Source organism: Gossypium raimondii, chromosome 10 (genome assembly GCF_025698545.1).
Source record: "Gossypium raimondii isolate GPD5lz chromosome 10, ASM2569854v1, whole genome shotgun sequence".
NCBI classification, from domain to species: domain Eukaryota; kingdom Viridiplantae; phylum Streptophyta; class Magnoliopsida; order Malvales; family Malvaceae; genus Gossypium; species Gossypium raimondii.
Window position 1 is genome coordinate 777,929 of NC_068574.1, and position 22,938 is coordinate 800,866.

Consider the following 22,938-nt stretch of genomic DNA (forward strand, 5'->3'; position numbering starts at 1 on the left):
ACAAAGATAAAAACTACTTTATAAGTTAATTCAATTAAGGGAGGAGGTTTAGTTTTCAATTTTTTTAATCAAACCTGTTGAGAGATGTCAATTATTTTGAAAGAAGTCTTTAAAGTATTGTCTGTTGAGTGGTTGATCAACCCTAAACAATGGTCAATTATTGTTTCCGTGTCGGGATTTGTCTCTTACTTCCATTAAAAGCCTCGAGGGATTTACAAGACAAGAGCACCTCACATATCAAGGAAATGTGAGCATTTACTCTTTGCAGAATTTAAACCTATACTTTTATATAATATTTATGATTAAAGTAAATCATCGATGAATTGCTTAACAGAGAAAATTCACTAATTGCTGTTCTCTTTATTAATGGTGGGTTTAGATGGGCGGCATGTTTACTTGTGGTTAGTGTAAAAACAGCGGTGGCGGTGAGATTAGATACTGTAACATAAGACAAAAAGTAAGCTAAACGCACCGCACCCAATCGCCCATCCAAACCCACCCTAAATCCGCTAGTTCTCTATGCAAAATGAAAATTTAAGAGAAAAAATCGAAGACTGTAATTTTGGCTTTCAAAGACATAATTGGCTTACGTTGTCAAAGACAAGATTGGCTCACGTTTGCCTTACAGCATCAGCAACACCTCTATCTTCCATTTTAATTCACTCACCTTTATAATATGCCCACTTGATTGTTTCATTTTAATTTAATCTCACTTTAAATATTCTCACTAATTCTTTCATTTTAATTTAATCAAACTTTAAATTTTCTCACTAATTCTTTCATTTTAATTTAATCTACTTTATAATATGCTCACTACTTTGTCTTCTATATAGTTTTTTTTTGCTTTATCTAATAGGGAAGCAAAGTGCAGATTCCTAGTATATTTTAGATTAAATTATTCTATTAATCCTTGTATTTCACCAAAATTATAGATTTAGTCTTTATACTTTAATTTGGTTATTTTTAATCAATTTTGAATTTTAAAATATCAGTCCTTACTAAACAATAAATGTTAAAATCATTAAGTTATATTATTTCCAAAATCTAATGTGGCAAACATATTATCATATGTGTAATGTCATGTTAACTTGTTAATTCCACATATTATTCACTAAAAATTCAGTTAATGGATTAATGATTGTCATTTGTGTCAATATTGAAATTTCAAAATTCTAAAACTATAAGGACTTAGAATGATTCAATTGAAGAATATTGATTAAATCTACAACTGTATGCATAGCATAGGACCAATAATTGAATTTAACTGCTATCTTTTGGGTTAGGACTAAAATTGATCAAATTAAAGCACATGAACTAAATCCATAACTTTAACAAAGTACAAGCACTAATAGCAGAATTTAACCTATATTTTATGTGCAAATCTTCCTAGAGTAATACCAATATCAGTCCATAAATAACCAACTTGAATATAAATAAAATACACATTCAAAGAGAGAATTTCAATAATCCATGGAAAAAGAAATAATCATATCCAAACCAGATATGAACCGTTTCAATGAAATGAGCGAACCATACAAAAAAGTTTTAGCCAATGACGTTCATGGCTTGGAAGCAATCTACTCGAATAACCCCGACGCATTGTTGAATCCAATCACCGCACGTAAAGACACCATCTTCCACATCGCAGTTTACGGCGGCCGTGAGGAAGTGCTTCATGTTCTGCTCAGAAAGGTGCCGCAGTCAAAGAAGGCGGAGGTGCTGAAGGTGAAGAACATTTACGGGAACACAATCCTCCATGAGGTGGCCACCACTACTCATGTAAAAGCAGCTCGTTTATTGATGGAAGAGGTGTTGTCGGTGTTGCCTGCAAATGATAATTGGAAAAGGGAAGAGATATTAGGTGCTCAAAACAAATTAGGCGAAACCCCATTGTTCATGGCTGCGGAATATAGCAGCAAAACGATGGTGGAGTATTTGGCAACTGCAATCGAACGAACCGGGAACCTTGAAAGTCACTATAGGAGAAACGATGGGACCTCCATTCTTCATATTGCTGTGATCGGCCAAAAGTTCGGTAATACATCTCACTTCATTCAATTTTTTTTTTTAACTTTCTTTAACTCTCAATTGGTTTTGACTATTGATTCTTAGCTCGATTGGTTCGATTGGTGTGAGATTATTCAAAATAAAAAAAAAAGTTCAAATTGGTTTTGGGTGGTATTAATTTGAAGCGGTTTGATTTGATTTATAAAATTCACAAGTTGTTATTGTTCCGGTAATTTTAGGTTTATGTCATTTTAGTTTTTAAGTTACTAGTTGCTTCGAGTTTTCGGAATAGGTTAATTTGGGTTTAAATTTTGAGTTTGAGTAATTCTAAGTTTCTTATTTGAATTAATTTAAATTTGAATTAGATTAAATTTGTTTACGGGTTAGGATATCCATCTAAGCTTAAAAGTTTGATTGAAATATGACCTAGTTTGGATAGAAGGATGAGACTTAAACAATGGGTTTAAGTAAACAAATAGGCTCATTTAAAATATAAATTGAGCTCGGATTTCAAAATTTAAAGTCGAGCCCAGTCTAACCCACCCGTTTTATATTTTTTGTGAGATATTTTTATTTTACTTTGATTTATTATGTAATTTATATCACATAAAATTAATTACATAAGAATGCAATACAATGTAAATATTAAAAAATAATATGGCGGATAAACAATAAGCTTAAGTTTATCATTCATAAATTTTAAGCTCATATTTCAAATCGTGTCAAGCTTAAATAAACATCAAAATACTAATATCATATATAAACTTAACCCGGGCCAGGCCCTAAACACTTCTAAACTGGACAGATTTAGATTACAGATTATATTTAATTGGATTAAATTTCAGTTTGGAGTCAAAATTAATTAGCTTTCACTATTGTCTTATTGATACTGTTATTGGCTTTTGCATTTTCAATCCAGATACTGCTATTTGGTTTCTGGGAAAGTCTCCAGAGCTTGCAACATACAAGGACAAGAATGGAAACACCAGTCTTCATCTGCTAGCTAGCATGGCCTCAGCTTTTAAGAGCAGCTCCCCCACCAAAGGAATATTCAAGGAGTTCATCTATTATTGTATGTATTTTACTTAATTTTATTTATAAAATTAATTGTCGACAGGAGATCGAATTTTTCGAGAAAAATTTTCGAAGTATTCTTAGTTCAGAAAAGTTGACCCTTCAATTTAGTATCACCGTTTACTCATTTTAATGACATTGTTGTTTGAAAAAAAAGGCCTACCGAGTGACTCACGTCAGAAGGAAGGGACGAATGAGCTTACAAAAAATAGGCAAAACAGAGATTTAGAGCAGGGTGAACAAAATAGAGGTCTCAATCAGCAGGATTACTGCAAAGGTATGTTTTTTTTACTAGCAATACATATCAAATTATAGGTTTAACTTTTCTATTAGTCCCTGTAGTTTTTAAATTTTAAAATTTTAGTCTTCACCAGATGATAACTACTAAATTCATTAAGTTCAACTATTTCGAAAATCTGATGCGGTATGTGTAAAAGCCATGTTAGCTTATTATTTTCTCATATTACTCAATAAAAATCTAGTTAATTGATTAATGACTGTAATTTGCATAAAGACTAAAATTTCAATCAAAATTCAAAAGGTATAGAGACTTAAAATGATCCAATTGGAGAATATGGACTAAATTTAATTAAATGCATAGTATAGAACTAATAATTAAATTTAACCAAATATATTTGACTGCTACGATTTGGGTCAAGATTAAAATTTCAAAATTAAAAAGTATAGAGATTAAATTTAATCAAATTAAAGTATAAGGATCACAAAGTACAAAGAAGCTTTGTAGTTTTCTTCGTACAAAAGTTAAAGTGAGTGATGTTTTATGTTTTTGGGATAATGATCATAGGCTAAAGGGTTGAACCACGATAAATATTGGTATTGATTAATTCTGTCTCGATATTGTATTGATCACATTTTTGCTCGTATATACACCTTTGAGTTTCATATGATTATTATATTGTAGGATGGAAAATGATTGTTCAGATTTGGAAACAGAAGAAAATGCATGAATCGGCGGTTAAACTAGCGAAGTTATTGGCGGAAACCGATGCGTCTTGGTTCGAACCTCATGAACCGGAGGAAGACGACACGATTATAATGGAACGGAAGGAGGAAGAAAAAGAAGAGACGTCAGAAAGTAATGCAACGGCCAACACGGAGCGGTCGCCTGAACCGGATACGCCATTGCTCATCGCAACCAAAACAGGCATCGTGGAGATAGTGAATGAGATACTCACAAGGTACCCTCAGGCAGTTTATCAATTCGGTAAAAACGGACAAAACATACTTCATGTCGCTATCATGCATCGGCAATACAAAGTGTTCAATGTCGTTAAGAATAAAGAAGAGGCGAAGAGGTTGGCTCGGGGAATCGATAACCATGGCTGCACCATACTGCACCATGCTGCTAACACTAAATATTATCATGGAGGAACCAAACCTACCCCTGCTCTTAAACTCCAACAGGAATTGACATGGTTTGAGGTACAATTTTTTTAATGGCTAAAACTAGACCCGTTAATCGAGCGGATTTGTTCAATGTAGATCGAGTTAATTCGAGTTTTGTCTTAAATGCAGGACGTAAAAAACCAAATGCCCTCTCATTTTTTCATGCATCTCAACAGAAAGGACACCACAGCAGATAATCTTTTCAAGGATAATCACCGAGATCTACTTAAAACCGCGCAAGAATGGGTGAAGAACACCTCTCAGTCGTGTTCGACGGTCGCCATTCTCGTGGCAACTGTTGTTTTCACAGCTGCCTACACCGCACCGGGTGGTTTCTTGCAGAGTACGTAATTGATCTATTAGAAACTGAGTTAAAGTTATCATGGCAGCTCTGAATTAGAAGTCTGAATTGCATTTGGGCTCATATGAAAACTGGATAAATTAGCATCTGTTCATTAGATCAAAAAGTAAATTGATCATTTTGTTAAAAATTTCATCTACTTTTATTATTAAAAATTAGTCATTGTACCACGTGTTATTGTCGGGTTATTCTATTAATCACGTCAATTTTTAACAGTAGTAAAAGGGACGAACTTTTTGATAGAAAAAATCAATTTACAATTTAATTTATGGTAATATATTAATTTCTCTTTTTTTATTTATTTATTAGTAAACCAACTATATGATATAAAGGTTATGATGATATTGAATCATGGGTCAATACATGCAGACGGTCGTCCCATTCTCCTCGACGAGCCTCTTTACTCGTTTTTCACGGTGATGGACGTTGCCGGTCTCGCGAGTTCCTTGACCTCGGTGGTTATCTTCCTCTCTATCCTCACTTCTTCACTCGAGTTCGAGGATTTTCATCACCGGCTACCTCGGAACCTCTCCCTCGGTTTCACCTTCCTATTCTTCTCCGTCACCAGCACCATGATGACTTTCACAGCCACCATTTTACTGCTGGTTCATTTGGAGAAGAAGTGGACTGCAACGCTAACGTATGCGGCTGCATTCCTTCCCATATGCATATTTGCAATGTTTCAATTCCCTTTATATTACCAGTACTTCGTTGCTGCAGTGAAGAGCATTTTGGATTTTCTTAGAAGTAATTTGCCTGGTAACTGGGATTTTCTTCAAATTATAGATGATTACTAAGAAGCAATAAAAGGGAAACTTTTTTATCTGTATTGTTGCTCAAAGTCCATTGATTACTGGATTTTTACTGTTTTTTTTTTCTCTTATTCCTATATTCCTGTTTGGGTAATTGTTCTTGGGCTCTTGGATTTAATCATTGTATTTATTTTTAATCATTTTTTAAAAATTTGTTTATGAACTTAATGATGATGTTGTTGATTAATAGTTATCATATGCACTATTATCGACTTGATTACCAGGTTGGGTCCTAATATGTGTTTTATGCGGTTCGCACGCTTCTATGAGATCATAAGATGTAGGTTACCACAATCATATAAGCGATCCCACATCTGGAAAACACGTGTTAACTCTAGAATATGATACTTATTGATCGACATGTATGGGAACCTACCTATAATATTACATCCAAAAACAGTAATCATATAATATAAATGCACAGTTCAAGTCATCTAAAGAAGATACACTCTTAAATACTCAACATATATATTATTAATTCATCAAATATGAATCCGCAATACCAAAGGTGAATATGGAAAACTTATAATTGAATCCTTTTAAAATAATTAAATTAAAAGTTACTATATGGTAAAATTGTATTTTGGTCTTCTCAAACAAGAACCTTTAGAAAAGATGAAATTATAAATTAGGTTTTAAAATGTTTTAGTCCTTGAACTAGTATAGAATTTGATATTTGGCCCTTGTATTTTAAGAGTTAAAATTCAATATTATTAATTACTTTTTTTAATTTGAAATTCTAGTTTAATCATTATGGTCGTTGGTTGTTTTTGTCCAAAATTTTCAATTTAACGTATTTATTTTCTGTTAATTTAATAAGGATAGCCTAATCAAAATTTCAAGTTGACAAATTAAGACAAAAAGTACTTGCAATTTTAAAGATTGATTTAGATTTTTTTAAAAAATAGGAAGATCTAATTTTTAACTTTTAAATACAATGATTAAATCTCAAGTCTTGTCAAAGTACAAGTGCATGCATATTTCAATTCATAAATTAATACATGATAAAATTATATTTTAATCTATCAAAATTTATAATCCAATTTTGATTCCTTTAAAAATTTTCGAATTAGCCTATACGGTCATGTACATATAAAGAAGAAATAATCAAGTTTGCAAGATGGAATGAATCACAATAAGTCTAATTAACTACGATTATATCAAATTTGATTTAAATTCAAATCAGTCCAAGTTAATTATAGAAACATAACAATTTAAACTAATCCGATTCAAATAAGAAATGACACAAGTAAAATATTATCTTATCCCAAAATAGCTCGAAAAGTAATATGAAATAATAAGAGATTTAACCATTTATAAATATTGAGAGTTAAAGTTACTATTATGTTAAATTTAAACTTAGACAAAAAAGTTCAAGCCCCGACATAGGAACAATTGTCAAGTACAATGCCTAACTTGGATCAAAAAAATTCAAGCGCTAATGTAAAGAAAGTTGCTAAATTTAGGTCTTAAAAAATGATTTAACCATTTATAAATATTTAGGATTAAAATTACTATTATACTAATTTTAAAATTTGTCACTATTAATCAATTAGTGTCAATTTTTTAAATAATTAAATAACTATTTTATAATTTTTTATAAAAAATAAATTTATTAATAATTGGGTGAATTACTAAGTTATGATATTTGTATCATGGGCCAATTGATGCAGATGGTCATCCCATTCTCCTCGAAAAGCCTCTTTACTCGGTTTTCATCGTGATGGACGTTGCCGGCCTAGCGAGCTGCTTGACCTCAGTGGTGATCTTCCTCTCTATCCTCACTTCTTCGCTCGAGTTCGAAGATTTTCGTCACCGACTGCCTCGGAGCCTCTCGCTCGGTTTCACCTTTCTGTTCTTCTCGGTCACCAGCACCATGCTGACTTTCACAGCCACCATTTTACTTCTGGTTCATTTGGAGAAGAGGTGGACTGCAACGCTAACGTATGCGGCTGCATTCCTTCCCATATGCGTATTTGCAATGTTTCAATTCCCTTTATACTACCAGTACATCGTTGCTGCAGTGGATAGCGTATTTGATTTCCTTAGGAAGAATTTGCCTGGCAATTCGGAATTTCTAAGGATTAAAAATGATTACTGAAGGCCCTTTGCATGGGTTTACCTTTACTGCTCTGCGTTTAGTTTTTTTTTTTTCTCACGTTATAGTATTTAATTTCACCGTTATTGTTGTGATAAATGCACCGCCCATCAAAAAAGACCTAAAAGTAAATAAAGGGAAACTCAAAATTTTGATGTTTGCTAATGCTATCCACTTCTGTTCCAACTTTTTTTCTTTATCTTGTTTTAGAGTAAATTATTATACATCGGTTCGATTAATTAGGTTTGAATCAATTTAAATTAATAGTAAAAAGTCAATAAATTAAATTAAAATTATCTAAACTTAAAATAACTTAAAATGATTAGAGATTACTTAACTTCAAAATAAGAACCCAATTAAAAATTTTAATGACTTGAGTTTAGAATAATTAAACTCGAAATAATTTAAACCGGTGAAAATTTTAAAATCCGAATTAAGCTGACTTTTCAATTCTAATTTGAGGCTTTTTGATCATGAAGATAAGTATAAGCAAGTGGGTTTTGTATTCTCTTGAGGCTAATTTTTATTTTGAGATAAAATTTAATTGAAAACATACGTAGTTTTTTTTTTGATTAAATTAGATAAATAGAGGATTAAAATACAAAATCGAAAAATATAGGTGTTGGAGCTAACCGAGTTGAAACTTGTAAATAATTATTCAAAAAGTATTAGTGAGTATTTGTTATATTAGTAGTGTATTTTTTCACAAGCAATCCTAAAAGGATTGACATGTTTTTCTAAATATTCTTTTTATTTTTTATAATATCCGTATAAAATACTTATCAATAAAGAGTAAAAACTCTAGGGTATACCAAATAATTTCTCAAATACTATTATATAAAGATAAAATAGAATAAGAGGGATATTTTGTCTTAAAGATAAGTAGGAAAGGAGCATCTCATCTATTCTTTAATTTGCTTTTGTATTATTCTTAAGCTAAGAGCTTAAAATTAAAATGGTATTTCAACCTACCTATCCACACTTTATGGTTTTTTTTTTAAATTTTGGTACAACACTATATGGTTGAATTAGTTAAAGCCATATGTTATACCCATATTATTACTATTATATCAAAGGAATTATTATTGTTATGATAATAGTTTTTCGATTTACTATTATTAATGTAAGAGTATTTAGCTTCCAATGTACTGAAAAATTAATAATATAGAAAATAAGTAATATCAATAAAAAATGCTTTTTTGCTCCCCATTCCTACCACCAACCCCAACGCCAACCAAAATCAAGGGTTAGGTAAAGGACAAACAGCCATCCACCCAACTTTCTCTCTACTCCTTTAACTTCCCTTTTATATGTATCTAAATAATTATGGTAAAAGATCCGGTTTAACTTATGGAATCGAAAATTGATTTATTCTGTAATGTAATTAATGAATTAAATTGAATAATTAAAAAAAAAAAACAAGAGCCAATGAAAAAAAATACTATATTTTAAATCATTTTTTCCTATGAAGAATAAATTTTCATCATTTTTTTCATTTTTGGAAATTTTCTTGATTATATTATTTTAATAAACCACTCAATTCAAACAAATTCAGCCGAAGCAACTCCGGTTTTTTCAACAACGAAAGAAACCTACTGCCTACTAGACAATGAAACGGCGCTCTTCATTGTCGTTTCGCTCGTTCAAATCCCCTCAAAACACCGCCGTTTCCTTAACTGGAAAACTGCAACAGAGACACAGAGAATACAACAGTGTAAACAACACAAATAAATATTAGTGTAATAAAAACCACTTTTATTGTTCTTACACAGATCCAAGCTCCCAATCACAAAGCCGCCACCAATCAACTCACAAACTAAATAAACTAAAAAGAGCAATGTATTCCTCATTGAATACTAACGGCAACGCTGCAGCCTTTGAAACAGGGCCGGTTTCGGGACGTTTCGCCGCCGTTTACAGTGAAGTCCAGAACAGTCGTATCGACCACGCTCTTCCTCTACCTTCCGTTCTTAGAAATCCTTTCAAAGTCGTCGAAGGTCCTCCTAGCTCCGCCGCCGGCAACCCTGGTTCGTCATTCTTCTTCTTCTTTGTTTACTTGCATGAAAAATGCAAGCAACGGTGAAGTTATTAGCTCAGTTTCACTGAACTGGAGACCTTGCTTTCATTTTTTGGCAGATGAGATTGCGAAGCTGTTTCCGAATCTATTCGGACAACCGTCGGCAATGTTGGTGCCGAACGAAGCGGATTCTCTCCGATCCGACCTGAAGTTGAAGATCGGCGTCGTTTTGTCTGGAGGACAGGCACCTGGAGGTCACAATGTGATTTCTGGAATTTTCGGTTAGTACTTTTTTTCCTTTCAATTTCACTTTTCATTGCTTGTGTTTTTTTAGTATTATTGCTATTTGTGATAATGGAAGTAAAACGTCGCCGTTCTGAACGACAGATTACTTGCAAGATCGCGCCAAAGGTAGCATTTTGTATGGATTTAGAGGAGGCCCTGCTGGGATCATGAAATGCAAATACATTGAATTGAATGCTGATTATATTTACCCTTACAGAAATCAGGTATCTTTTCTTAGTTTTTACATGATGGATTCGGTTATAAAAATTGAAAAACCGTTTTAACCGATTAACCGATCGAACTTAGCAAAGACTGAACATATGTTGATTCAGTTGGTTAAATCAAATTAGATCGGATTCAAATTTTGATTGAACAAAATATTATTTATGTATATTTAAAAGATAAAAAAATTTATATTATCAAACATGGCTAAAAATTGCTCTTTCTGGAAAAATGCAACAGTTTAAACAGTTTGAAAGGTACAAGTTCATGTTATTACCAATTTTAGTCCTATGTTGTCTTATGCTTTCATGTATGTACATATACAACATGTCTGCTAAAGCAAAGATCACAACTGATTGTGCTTATTTATTTATATTAACCAGGGTGGCTTTGATATGATCTGTAGTGGGAGAGACAAGATCGAAACTCCCGAGCAGGTAAGAGCCTTTCCATGATTCTTATAAGTTATTCGAGTTTTTTGTTATCAAGTAATGGTGTCTGAATAAAGTGGGTGTAACTTTCAGTTTAAGCAAGCTGAAGAAACAGCAGTGAAGCTCGACTTGGACGGGCTTGTGGTTATTGGTGGGGATGACTCGAACACGAACGCTTGCCTCCTTGCTGAAAACTTCAGGTACATATACCTCTATCCTGATCTCTTCGCTGGTGTAACATATACCTTATCCCTTCTTTTCCTTTAGGGGTAAAAACTTGAAAACTCGAGTGATTGGATGCCCAAAAACGATCGACGGTGATTTGAAATGCAAAGAGGTTCCAACTAGTTTCGGATTCGATACTGCCTGCAAGGTAAGGTTATATTTGCTTTCACATTTTATATACCGCATCCGTCCGCTGATACGTACTAATGTCTGGTTACCTTTGTATAGATATATGCAGAAATGATTGGCAACGTCATGATTGACGCACGGTCGACTGGAAAATATTATCACTGTAAGTGCTTCAAACATACAAATTTCACGAACCTTTCGAAAAAGGGTTCATACTTGTGTGTCTTTTCACTTACGCCACTAAACGCCTGTTATTGTTTTTGTAGTTGTGCGGCTCATGGGACGTGCAGCTTCGCATATTACTTTGGAGTGTGCTTTGCAGACTCAACCTAACATTACCATTATCGGAGAAGAGGCATCGTTTTTTCCACCATCTTCCACTGCTTGTCGAGAATAAGTTTGATTCATTTCATCTGAGTATATCTTTTCGCAGGTTGCTGCCAAGAAGCAGACGCTTAAAAATGTTACGGACTACATGGTCGATGTCATTTGCAAACGTGCTGAACTCGGTTACAACTATGGTGTTATTCTCATACCTGAAGGTCTTATTGACTTTATTCCCGAGGTACTTTTGGTCTTCAGCTGGCCTATTGTCATAATGGTTTCATCATCCCGATATTTATCTGCTTTTACGTGCTTCCAGGTCCAGCAGCTTATCGCCGAACTAAACGAGATTCTGGCACATGATGTTGTCGATGAAGATGGGATATGGAAAAAGAAACTTACCAACCAATCTCTAAAGCTTTTCGAGTTCTTACCTCAAGCAATTCAAGAACAATTGATGCTCGAAAGAGATCCTCATGGAAACGTTCAGGTATTACGATGTTCCTCTACCGATCTTTGTTTGTTGAAGTATTATTTGTTGGGTTTTCAACGTTTGTTTGGTCTGTTTTTTGTTACTGTTAGGTCGCTAAAATCGAAACGGAGAAAATGTTGATTCAAATGGTTGAAACAGAATTGGAGAAGAGGAAGCAAGAAGGATCTTATAAGGGCCATTTTAAAGGACAATCACACTTTTTTGGGTACATAATGCTAATGGCATCATGAGTAGGTTCAAACCTTAGGCCATAGAGAGTATTTTTCTTATATGATTATTATATATATGCAGATATGAAGGAAGATGTGGTTTGCCAACTAACTTTGATGCCTCCTATTGCTATGCTTTGGGCTACGGCGCCGCAGCTCTCCTCCACAGTGGAAAAACTGGGTTGATATCATCGGTTCGTTTCCGCTTCTTAACTATTGTCCTTCTGCGTTGATATCGTTATTCGATTGTGTTTTTAAACTTGTGAACCAAGTATTTTGATTTTCTACGTTTGTAATGTTTGCAGGTAGGAAACTTGGGAGCCCCGGTTGAAGAATGGACTGTCGGAGGGACTGCTCTTACATCGTTAATGGATGTCGAGAGGAGGCATGGTATGGTTACTTCACCTTATCACTTCAAGCATTTTGCTCCCTTTACTAAAAAAAAGGGCAAATTAGTCCTTTTGTTAAAAATTTCAGCCATTTCTACGGTTAAAAATTGTCCTTGTACGTCATCATAATGTGCACATAGCATGCAATGTATTATTATCTAATTATTCCGTTAGTCACGTCAGTTTATAACCGTACAAATGGATGAAACTTTTAACAGAAAGAACCAATATACTCTTTAAACTAACATATAGGAATTAATTTGCCTATTTTTTGAATAAAAGAGAATAAAATGCAATATAACTCTTAGTACATGGACCTTCTTGGTATAAATTATGCTCACAAGAGATAATATTTAAAACATAGTTTGGCCCGATGGCCTAATCCACGAATGAGAGGAAAATCCACTAAATCCGAGCTCTGAAACAAACCCAAATTTTGTGCTTTCTAGGAATACACTTTATCTCGTTAACCCGGTGTTTTACCAATTTCTTCTCACATCCCTACAAAACCCATCTTCGATACAGAGATCACATACTCTATATTTATAGATACTATTACTTGATCATTAAGAAACTTTATTCGCTACAATGTATGACCTTTATTAAATAAACTTAAACACCAAGTAACCTCAACCTTTGCAGGTAAATTCAAACCTGTTATCAAGAAGGCAATGGTAGAGCTTGAAGGTAACAATATAATTTTTATTGTTTCTGTTCATTATGCCACTGGGTTCTTTTGTTGGACCAAATTGAAACAGAGGCAACTGTTAATTTATTTTCTTGTAAATAATCATACAGGTGCTCCATTCAAGAAATTTGCTTCCGTGAGGGAGGATTGGGCACTTAAGAACTGCTACATTAGTCCTGGTAGGTTATGAAATTCTCTTTTAATAGTATAGAATAAGAAAAGAACTAATTTAATCAAGTGACTATAATAGAGAGAGACCTCTTAATCGCATTCACTTTTATGTTTTTGATGAATATTTGGTTACAGGTCCCATTCAATTTGTTGGACCATCTTCCAATGCTGTTAGCCACACTCTTCTCCTTGAACTTGGTGCTCAAGCTTAGAATTATTGATTTAAAATTTCTGCTTTCACATTAGCTGAGCATGAAAGAGAGACATTTTACATTTTCTAAACATAATTTGTTGAAGATTATTATTATTATTTTGAGGTTTTTTAAGGATTAAATTAATAATACATGGATATTGATGGTCTAAGAACCGAATATGCGTTGCATTTCCTTTTTTATTTTTATTTTATTATCATACCCGATTTTACAAATCAGTGCATAATGTTTTGATTGATATGACTGGAATTGAGTGGAACAAGCTGGTGAAGCAAGTTGATTGTATTGATTTATTATTAGAATAGTGCGTGCCAGTCGGAACGGTGCCAAATTAACTAGTTTGAACTTAATAAGCAGCATATCGGAAGGGAAGCTAGGGTATGGGGGAAAATGAAAATAGAGCTTCAAAGCGGTTAATTTTATCTAAGCGTTGGGCTTTCCAATTTTGAAGGTTTGGACAAAAATATTAGACTCCATTTAAAATAAGAGTTGTATGAACATGTCATATGTAATTGTCTGATTATTTTGTCAATTACGTTAATTTTTAATTAATTTATTTTTTAAATAAAAGAACGAAATACAATTTAACTCTTCACCACTTTTCCGACTTTATTTCAAAACCCAAACCGTCTTTTTTTTATCTCCATTAACATATAAGAAAAGGCTGTTTAAAATCAACCAATTGTACATAGAGTTGGTGGAAAAAGCTTGTAAGGTATTCGCACGAGAGTCGAGTGTCGTTAGGGGAAGTTTTTAGAAGAATTATGGGAAGAGTTTAATGGTGTTTGTGTAGAGTTTCAGTCATGAAAAAGAGTTTTGCGACTCTAAAAAAATAGGAAATTTAGGGTGTATTTACTCTTTTGTTTATTTGAAATTACTTGTTATTAGCCTTGTTGAAAGTATATACTCTTTTGTGGTCACTTTATTGAAATATTATAGCGAGAATTTTGAATAACTTTTTAGTAAATTCTTAAGTCGTGTGATTTTTACCCTTTACTTTAAAGGAATTTTCTATGTAAAAATCACGTATCATTTACTTTCTTATTTTGTGGTTATTATGGTTGTTTTGATGTTGATTGAAGATATATTATATTATCGTATTTGTTGTAATTGACGGCTTATGTTCATTGGGAGAGAAAGCACATTAGTAAATTCAGTTTCTTCCTGTTAAAGCTTTTATTAGGTGTGATGGAAGTATCTATCTTAAATAAAATTTAACATGATTTTATGATGTCTCATGCGATAGTGAATATAAGTGTCCTTAACCGGTGAATTTTTAAGTGAATTTGTTTATTTTAATCAAGTGATTGATCTTACGAGATATCCTGACGATGAGAAAAGATGAATTTTTTTATTATATTGGTAAGTTAAAATTAAGTATGTTATGCACATATATAAATTAAAATTACCCCAATTGATTATTGAAATTTAAATTTTACAATATTAAATAATAAAATCAGTCCAAGTCCAAATATTCAAATAAAGTAAGTACATACTATTAATTAATACTAATTAATTCGCCAACCTCCTTTAGTTACTAGAAAGGGAAAAAAAGGCAATCAAATAAAGTACAAGCTCAAAGCTCAACCATTCCACTTTAATACTTCAAATTGGGGTTTTAACTTTGAACACTTAATCCTCTTCTTTTAAGGCATTTGCCACCATGTGCTAAGAAAAGTGTGTTCATTATTGGATAAAAAGTGGGAAATTACTATTTTAATTTCTCTTTTTTATTTTACATTTTAATATAATCTAATAACATCTGGTTTTTTTAATTTAATTTGTATAGTTAAAAAGTTATTTCATTATCTATGTTTTTTGTTATGATACTCGTCATTATCGATTCACTTACTTGGTTATTCGATTGGGTCCCGACTCATAGCTTTTATGGTTCATACCTTAAGTTTATACGTGAAGTGTTCGCGCTCTTTCATGAGCTTACATAATGTGGATTTGCACCACCATGTAGATGAATCTAATATAGAAAACACGTGTTAATATCAAAGTAGAGTATGTGTTAACGTACATAAAATTTACCTATTACGTCACATCCATGAATAATAATAATTTTATATAAATAAAGAATCTTACATATCAAAATTGTTGAATATTTTGTGTTAGATGATGATACTCTTTTGAAGTACATTTACACAAAATATTCAACAATTTTGATATGTGTTAGATGATGATACTGACATTATCAAAAAAAAATAAAAGTGATTTGATGGATGTGAAGAGGAAAAAAAAGCTATCTTTATAATTATAATATTTTTGGAATTTCTTAAGTTGTTATTATAGCGAATTTAGTAATTAATTATCAGCAATCTAATTTCATCTCCCTTAACCTCATAATTTAATGATAATATATTAGCATTAATTACCCAGACTTAAAAGATGAACTAGATAAGGTAATTACAATCATCAATAACAATGGTTGAAGGAAGAAGTGATGATTTTATGTATCTGTGTTTCAAATTACTTGAAAACTTCATTTATAGAACCTCCTCTCACCACCATTCCAGGTAGCAGCAGCTGTTTATTCCTTGCTCACTTTCTTTTAAAAATTTTAATCACAATTTCTTATCATGCAACTGTTGATGGAAATGACGTAAAGTGAATAAGAAAAAAGGCTTTAGTTGCTTGAATGGATTAGCCTTACATTGCCTGTCCCGCCATAATCTCCCGCCAGTTCACCATCACCACCACCACCACCTTGGCTTCTCACTACATCAAACAACCAGTGACGTCTCTCTTTTAACCTTTTCCCTTTGCTCTTTTGTGATGGATTCCCCTACCATATATCTATATATGCAGACGAGTTTGTTGCTTTTAACCCTAAACCCTAAAAAACAATATCAACATGTCTAATGATTGATGGGCACAAACCCTAACATCAACAACATAGTCTAGTCCAGAAAATCAATACACTCTGCGCCAACTTCATGCCGAGATGAAAAGAGCATAGCATATATATATATACACACACACACATAAACAGCTTCGCACCCAAAGTTTGATCTTTCTATGATTTCGTTCTTGATTTGAACAATATACCTGCATGCTTATATATTAACTAATTAAACAAACAATATCACGGAGTCCGTTAGATTAAGAGTCGGATTATAGTTTATCCCTTTTAATAAAAAAATTTAATTTATGTACATTAAATTAAATAATAAATTAATTTTTTATTATTTTAACTGTTAAAATTAATTTATGTACGTCAAAATAAGTTACAAATGACACACTATGTATAATTATTCTACAAATCAAACTAATTTTTAACAATAAAATTGATTAAATTTTAATAAAAATAACTAATATACTTTTTAATTTAATGTATACTTTATAATACTATTAATATTAAATGATAATAATAATAAAAACTATCGTATGAACCAGAAAGGGGTAAAGTACCATTCAAGCATAACCACTATTATTTCAAGGTTAAAACTAATACAAGGTAGCCATTGCAGAACATAACTAAGCAGCCAGTGACAGAAAAAAATTAGGTCTGGTGGGATATTTATCATAGGGAGACAATTTGTTGTAACTTGATTGAAGCCGTATCCTATGGTGTCCTCATCCCTAACACACACTCATAGTTTACAGCCAGACCTAGAGTGAGAAAGTACTCAGAGCCTTTAATGTTAGAGAGAGATTATATATTCGAAGTGTCCCACTAGCTTTACCAGCTTTTTTTTTTATATATAGTTGAAGTGCTTCACTTTTTTCTAGGTTAAATAATTGCGGATTAGATGCTATGACTGTGACTAACAATGAGTGTAAAATTTTGTTCATCTATCCCTTATTCTTCACTTTACTTGCAGAAAATGCTTTTACATCAACTCACTTTTCTCACCTGTTACCCAACCATGCGCAAAATTCTGTTTTTTGTTTAATCATTTTACAAGTTAGGAGTAAATATTTGCATATATACAAATATTATTAAAATCCAGTAAAAAATATTATTGGACGTTTAAATTTGATAATTATTTTAATATTGAAATAAACTTAACAGTTATTTTAATTCGTCAAAAATATTTATTATAATATTTTAGTGTATTTAATATTTAATTTTATATAAAATGATAGTATAAAAGAATTTAATAGAGACGGGTCAAATCAATTCAGATTTTAATATTTTTATTTAGATTAAATTTGAACAAAATCTTAAATCTATTTTTTAATTAAATCAAGACTTAAAATTTTATTTCGATCTGACCCGACCCAGTCCAGGATTACATAAGTTTTAGTCATATATTGTAATAAAAAAATAAATTCAAATTGCCCACACCTCACTAAAATATACTTCACCAAAAATCAATACTTCGCTGAGAGACAACAGCTCACCCATCTATTGCACGCCCTGCACGTGCAGCCTCATGTGGTCACTTCGCAACCTAGACAAAGAAGCCTACGAAGTCAAGACCCTAATAACTCTTAAGCACCCATGTGACGGACTCCCACTCTTTCAGGGACATATGATCTCACCGAATGAGAGAAAGGGTTTTATATACCGACCATACAAACACATCCACTTTTTACATTTAAAATTTTTTGGGTGAGTGATGCGTTTATCGATAATTTATTTGTGATTAATATAAAATAGTAATGATAATAAAATTAAATACTATAACATAAAATAAAGTAAAAATTAAACATTCATTCAAAGGATCCTTAATTAATTCTCATTAACAACTCCTTAACTATTGAGTAAATGATTTTAAGTCTAACCTTGTTTTTAGTATCAACAAATATATTATTACTATCAGTCATATAAAAATTGAGGTGACATTTATTTAAAGATCCTATTATAATAGGATATCGTGAGATTATTTTAAATTGACAGTTAAAATAAAAGAAAGAAAAAACATTAATCTACAATTAGTCATATCGTCTAAAATCGGTATCGAAAAATATGAATTTACCTTTTGATCAATTCAACAGAGAAAATTAACGTATTCGATAATCAATTTAGCATATTTCATGTTAATGGTATAATTTTTAATTTCTAACGTGACTTAATTAAACAGCTATAATTTCTCAATTTTTATCTTTTAGGATTTAAAAATGAGCTAACTATAATAAAACATTACCAAAAATTTCGCAAATAACACACATTCTAAAATTATGATATGTGAGGTAAATGGTAGTAGGGTTTGAACTTTGAAGCAACATAACATAAATGCTAAAGTTGAATGAGTGGACCGATTGATAATGATAAACCCTAAAACCCAGTGTATGAAAGAAAACTAAAGATCAGCACAGTACGTACAGATATATATTCTGATTTGTTTGCTCTTCTTCCCCTTGATTTGATCGTTCCTTTCTTTTTCTAAAACAACAAAAATAAAATCCCCTCTCTTCTTTTTCTTTAATATTTTGCCAGTAATGGCAGCCATCACTGGCAGTAACTGCAGCAAAAGAAGGTGAGAGGGCTTTTTTCCTTCATCGGGAAGGTAAAAGCTTTAGCATATATATCCCTACTGCACTGTCAACATTGAACTTCAAAAACACTGCTATCTTGTCTTTCATGGTGCAAAAATGACTAGAAATATAAATCACCCACGTTTCACAGTTGGCTGGGTTTTGTAGCATAAATCTCGTGGAGAATTTTAGAGATATGGTTTAGTACCCTAAGTGAAGAACAACTAGGAAAAGATAAGACAGTGAGAGAGAAAGAGAAAGAGATAATGGAAGGTGGTTCCAATAGCACTTCTTGCATGTTGGCTTTTGGACACAACAATAATACTTGCAATGGACCATGTCATGTGTCTATGATGCCATCCATGTCTTCCCATCATCATCATCATATGGACTCGAATAATCCTTTATTTCTTCCTTTACCTCCCACCAACAATCAAGACCCGAACCATAATAGCACCAGCGGTTCACCCTCTATGATCCTCAACAACACAGGGTGTTATTTCATGGAGAACAATAATAATGATGATGATGGCAGCTCTTCTTCTTCTATGAAAGCCAAGATCATGTCTCACCCTCACTATCACCGTCTGTTGGCCGCTTATGTCAATTGCCAAAAGGTGAAACCTAAAAAAAGAACCAAAACATGTTTATAACCTTTGTTTCTTGTCATGTATCATTTAGTTTTTTGTAATAAAAAATCTGCAGGTTGGAGCACCGCCTGAAGTGGTGGCGAGATTGGAAGAAGCATGCGCGACTGCTGCCACCGTGGGGGGTACTAGTAGCACCAGTTACATGGGTGAAGATCCAGCACTTGATCAGTTCATGGAAGCTTACTGTGAGATGCTGATTAAATATGAACAAGAGCTGTCTAAACCATTCAAGGAAGCCATGGTTTTCCTCCAAAGGATCGAGTGTCAATTCAAAGCCCTCACAGTTTCATCTTCAAATTCTGGTGATAATACTCCTCCAAAGTTAAAAACTCTCTACCATATGCATATCTGGGTTTCTTTGGACATGTTTAGCTGCAGTGATGATAACAAAATATTGTATATGGTTTAGAGGAGATTGTTCCTAGGGCACTGCTCAAGTTTTTAAAAAAAAAAAGAATCTGAGATTGAACAAAATTCGTAAGAAATTAGGGTTTGATCAAAGTAGGGTTAATATAGTGAAAAGTTAGTATTTGTAAGGGATATATTATATATGTCAATTAGAACCCTAAATTTAGTTGGTTCAATCAGTCGGGTTTTATTTTAACATGAGAAAATTGATCCGACCAATTTTAATTAAAAAAAATGTCGAATTTTCGATTAACTGACTTTGAGTTAGAGTTAGATTTAGGGTTATTAGGTTTGGTTTATATCATTATAATATAATGAAGGTCCATGAAACCAATAATTAATTGAATAAACCAATTAAATCGAGATCAAAACCGACCAATCAGCTTCACCCGATTAAACCGAAATCAAAAAAACCGAAAGGGTCAGCCTTCTCAGTTAAAACCAAAAATTGCTCTTACCTACTTGAATTTGTGACAAGGGTCTTGCAAAGTTGTAAAGGTTCATAAGATAAGACTGATGCTGGTAAGAGCATATATGCCACCAACAGCGTAAACAAGTGGTGGTTAAGTTCCTTGATGGCATACCAAACACCTGGGTTTAAACCCTATTCTTGTCATCCTCCCCGCCAATTTGTAATATGTACCTATAAAATAGAATATATATACACCAATAAACACCGTGGGTTTTCACCTCTTTGTGATGCTTCTCAAAGCATTTGATCATCCTCTGTTACAGTTGCCATGAGGAGTGAAACTCATTAGCAGATTATATGTGTTTGAATGTTAATATTTTTTTGTCGCTGCTTGGCTTTGAGTTACTTGTTAGTAGTAATACATACACTAGCATCTCTAATTGTAGACATTTACAGCCCTTTTTGTTTCTTGCCGCTCGTGTTCACGCTTCATTTAGACTTCATCTTACATGGTGGATTATTTATCCCTTGCTACCTTATGATTGGTTTATATATCAAACAGGGTGCTCTCTTCATGTTAGCTACAAAAGCTATATATATATATGAGCTTAAGCTATAATACTAATGTTTCTCCAATTTACTCTTCCATATTGATGTTGTTCTTAACTTAGTGAGGCCATAGTTGCTGTTAATGTTGGATCATATGAGGAGATCCTCATATGAATACGAGCTTTTTGAGTTAATGGAAGGTTTATTGAAGTAGATCCTTTTACCAAGAGATTGTATTTTGCTCCTCCTCAAAAAATGGAAAAATTATTCTGTACATTAAATCAAATAGTAAAAAGAATTTATCTATTTTTTGAGTAATGGAGCGAAATGTAATCGGACTTTTAGTGTAAGGGCCTCCATGGTACTTTTATCATATATACATGTTCATGTGAGGAGCTTTACTAATTTTATTATGCATTTCAGCTTATGGTACTGAAACTTTTGAAAGGAATGGATCGTCTGAAGAAGAAACTGATGTAAACAACAAAAGTTTCATCGATCCCCTCGCGGAAGATCGAGAACTTAAAGATAAACTTTTACAGAGATACAGCGGATATTTAGGCAGCTTAAAGCAAGAGTTTATGAAGAAAAGGAAGAAAGGTAAGCTACCTAAGGAAGCCAGGCAACAATTATTGGATTGGTGGAGTAGACATTACAAATGGCCATACCCTTCGGTAAGTATCACGTTCGACAACTTAATAGTGCCATCAACAGCTTATATCATCAACATAAAATGACCGAAACTCGATCCGCAGGAGTCGCAAAAGCTTGCCCTGGCGGAATCAACCGGTTTGGATCAGAAACAAATCAACAACTGGTTCATTAACCAAAGGAAAAGACATTGGAAACCATCTGAAGATATGCAGTTTGTGGTAATGGATGGTACACATAATCCACACTATTTTATGGATAATGTTGTAGGCAATCCATTTCCAATGGATCTTTCCCCTACATTTCTCTAAAAGATGAATTTTATATGGGAAGGAAATTTGAAGGCAAAAATTGCATATTATATGCAGACCTATTCATATTTATGTCATGTCGTATGCAACTTTTGAGGCTATAGTATTGCCACTTTTTCATGTAGTTTGATCTAGAATATGGAGATCATTGTTAGTTTTTGTGTTTTCTTCTAATAATTGTTATTACACATGGTTTTAAGCTAATATGAGATTGCTATTAAACAACAATATATAAATACTCTGCAACAGTAGTTTTTTGGTAAAATTACCACCGAGGTCCTTGTATTAGTTGTATTATATTCTGCTCTATATTTAAAATGGATAGTGGATAAATTAGTTTTGTACATTAGTTTTTGCTTCTATTTTTTGTTAAAAATTCAATTTATTTTTACTCAAGTGTTGATGCAGTAATTAGACAATACATGTGTATTTCTTATTATGAATGAACTAATTCAATAAAATGGATGAAATATTTTAAAAAAATAAATGTTAAATCTTTAATAAATAGTGAAATGGATGATATTTTGAGTTAGGAGGTACTAAATTTTAAATAGATTAATCAATTTGTTCTTTAATGATAATGATTAAATTTATTTATTTTTTAATAATAGGAAAGAAAGGGTAGAGTCATCAAGTTTTTGCATTTTATTTTATTGTTCATAAAATATGTAAATTAATTTTGTATATTGAATCAAAGCTGTTAAAGATTACATATATTTTTACTCTTAATAACTAATTGGCTAACGGAATAATAGATTGATGAACCCGTATTTATTAGTACAAATTGATAGAATTTTTAATCGAATCAATCTAATGTATAATATAAAATATAATTTAACTTTTAATACGTAAATTTATTACCAGGAACTGATTATGACATTTATCTAATGAACAAAAGGCAAGCGATTAAAAGGAAGTCTTTGAACATTAAACATAAAAAGGACGCGAGTGGGCTGACACAGTTTTTCGCTCT

At 32.4% G+C, this 22,938-nt stretch overlaps 4 protein-coding genes across 4 annotated transcripts; all 4 read left to right on the forward strand.

Annotated features, from left to right (window-relative positions):
• Window positions 1-1,461: 1,461 nt before the first annotated feature.
• On the forward strand, window positions 1,462-5,829 carry LOC105777031 (uncharacterized). Its single transcript, XM_012600076.2, has 6 exons — window positions 1,462-2,035; window positions 2,927-3,079; window positions 3,239-3,358; window positions 4,004-4,524; window positions 4,618-4,831; window positions 5,219-5,829. The coding sequence occupies exons 1-6, from the start codon at window positions 1,471-1,473 to the stop codon at window positions 5,644-5,646; spliced, it is 2,001 nt and encodes a 666-aa protein (XP_012455530.1). The 5' UTR covers window positions 1,462-1,470; the 3' UTR covers window positions 5,647-5,829.
• Window positions 5,830-7,348: 1,519 nt separating this feature from the next.
• LOC105777034 (uncharacterized) lies at window positions 7,349-7,862 on the forward strand. The gene has a single exon (XM_012600079.2). It carries the CDS (start codon window positions 7,385-7,387, stop codon window positions 7,760-7,762), a length of 378 nt encoding a protein of 125 aa, XP_012455533.1. The 5' UTR covers window positions 7,349-7,384; the 3' UTR covers window positions 7,763-7,862.
• Window positions 7,863-9,445: 1,583 nt separating this feature from the next.
• LOC105777032 (pyrophosphate--fructose 6-phosphate 1-phosphotransferase subunit beta) lies at window positions 9,446-13,708 on the forward strand. Its single transcript, XM_012600077.2, has 16 exons — window positions 9,446-9,786; window positions 9,896-10,057; window positions 10,164-10,285; window positions 10,667-10,720; window positions 10,808-10,914; window positions 10,982-11,087; window positions 11,168-11,231; window positions 11,335-11,423; window positions 11,502-11,633; window positions 11,712-11,882; window positions 11,975-12,090; window positions 12,177-12,288; window positions 12,400-12,484; window positions 13,126-13,170; window positions 13,282-13,350; window positions 13,478-13,708. Exons 1-16 carry the CDS (start codon window positions 9,597-9,599, stop codon window positions 13,552-13,554), a joined length of 1,701 nt encoding a protein of 566 aa, XP_012455531.1. The 5' UTR covers window positions 9,446-9,596; the 3' UTR covers window positions 13,555-13,708.
• Window positions 13,709-18,897: 5,189 nt separating this feature from the next.
• LOC105776833 (homeobox protein SBH1) lies at window positions 18,898-22,309 on the forward strand. Its single transcript, XM_012599760.2, has 4 exons — window positions 18,898-19,601; window positions 19,690-19,936; window positions 21,427-21,677; window positions 21,759-22,309. Exons 1-4 carry the CDS (start codon window positions 19,251-19,253, stop codon window positions 21,963-21,965), a joined length of 1,056 nt encoding a protein of 351 aa, XP_012455214.1. The 5' UTR covers window positions 18,898-19,250; the 3' UTR covers window positions 21,966-22,309.
• Window positions 22,310-22,938: the final 629 nt, after the last annotated feature.

Excerpts from the sequence above, each read along its gene's own strand:
- LOC105777031 (XM_012600076.2), top strand. The coding sequence starts at position 1,471 with ATGGAAAAAGAAATAATCATATCCAAACCAGATATGAACCGTTTCAAT. Across the intron at positions 2,036-2,926 it reads TGTGATCGGCCAAAAGTTCG|ATACTGCTATTTGGTTTCTG; the intron begins GTAATACATCTC and ends TTTTCAATCCAG. Across the intron at positions 4,832-5,218 it reads ACCGGGTGGTTTCTTGCAGA|ACGGTCGTCCCATTCTCCTC; the intron begins GTACGTAATTGA and ends CAATACATGCAG.
- LOC105776833 (XM_012599760.2), top strand. The coding sequence starts at position 19,251 with ATGGAAGGTGGTTCCAATAGCACTTCTTGCATGTTGGCTTTTGGACAC. Across the intron at positions 19,602-19,689 it reads CTTATGTCAATTGCCAAAAG|GTTGGAGCACCGCCTGAAGT; the intron begins GTGAAACCTAAA and ends AAAAATCTGCAG. Across the intron at positions 19,937-21,426 it reads AGTTTCATCTTCAAATTCTG|CTTATGGTACTGAAACTTTT; the intron begins GTGATAATACTC and ends TATGCATTTCAG.
- LOC105777032 (XM_012600077.2), top strand. The coding sequence starts at position 9,597 with ATGTATTCCTCATTGAATACTAACGGCAACGCTGCAGCCTTTGAAACA. Across the intron at positions 11,883-11,974 it reads ATCCTCATGGAAACGTTCAG|GTCGCTAAAATCGAAACGGA; the intron begins GTATTACGATGT and ends TGTTACTGTTAG. Across the intron at positions 12,091-12,176 it reads GGACAATCACACTTTTTTGG|ATATGAAGGAAGATGTGGTT; the intron begins GTACATAATGCT and ends ATATATATGCAG.
- LOC105777034 (XM_012600079.2), top strand. The coding sequence starts at position 7,385 with ATGGACGTTGCCGGCCTAGCGAGCTGCTTGACCTCAGTGGTGATCTTC.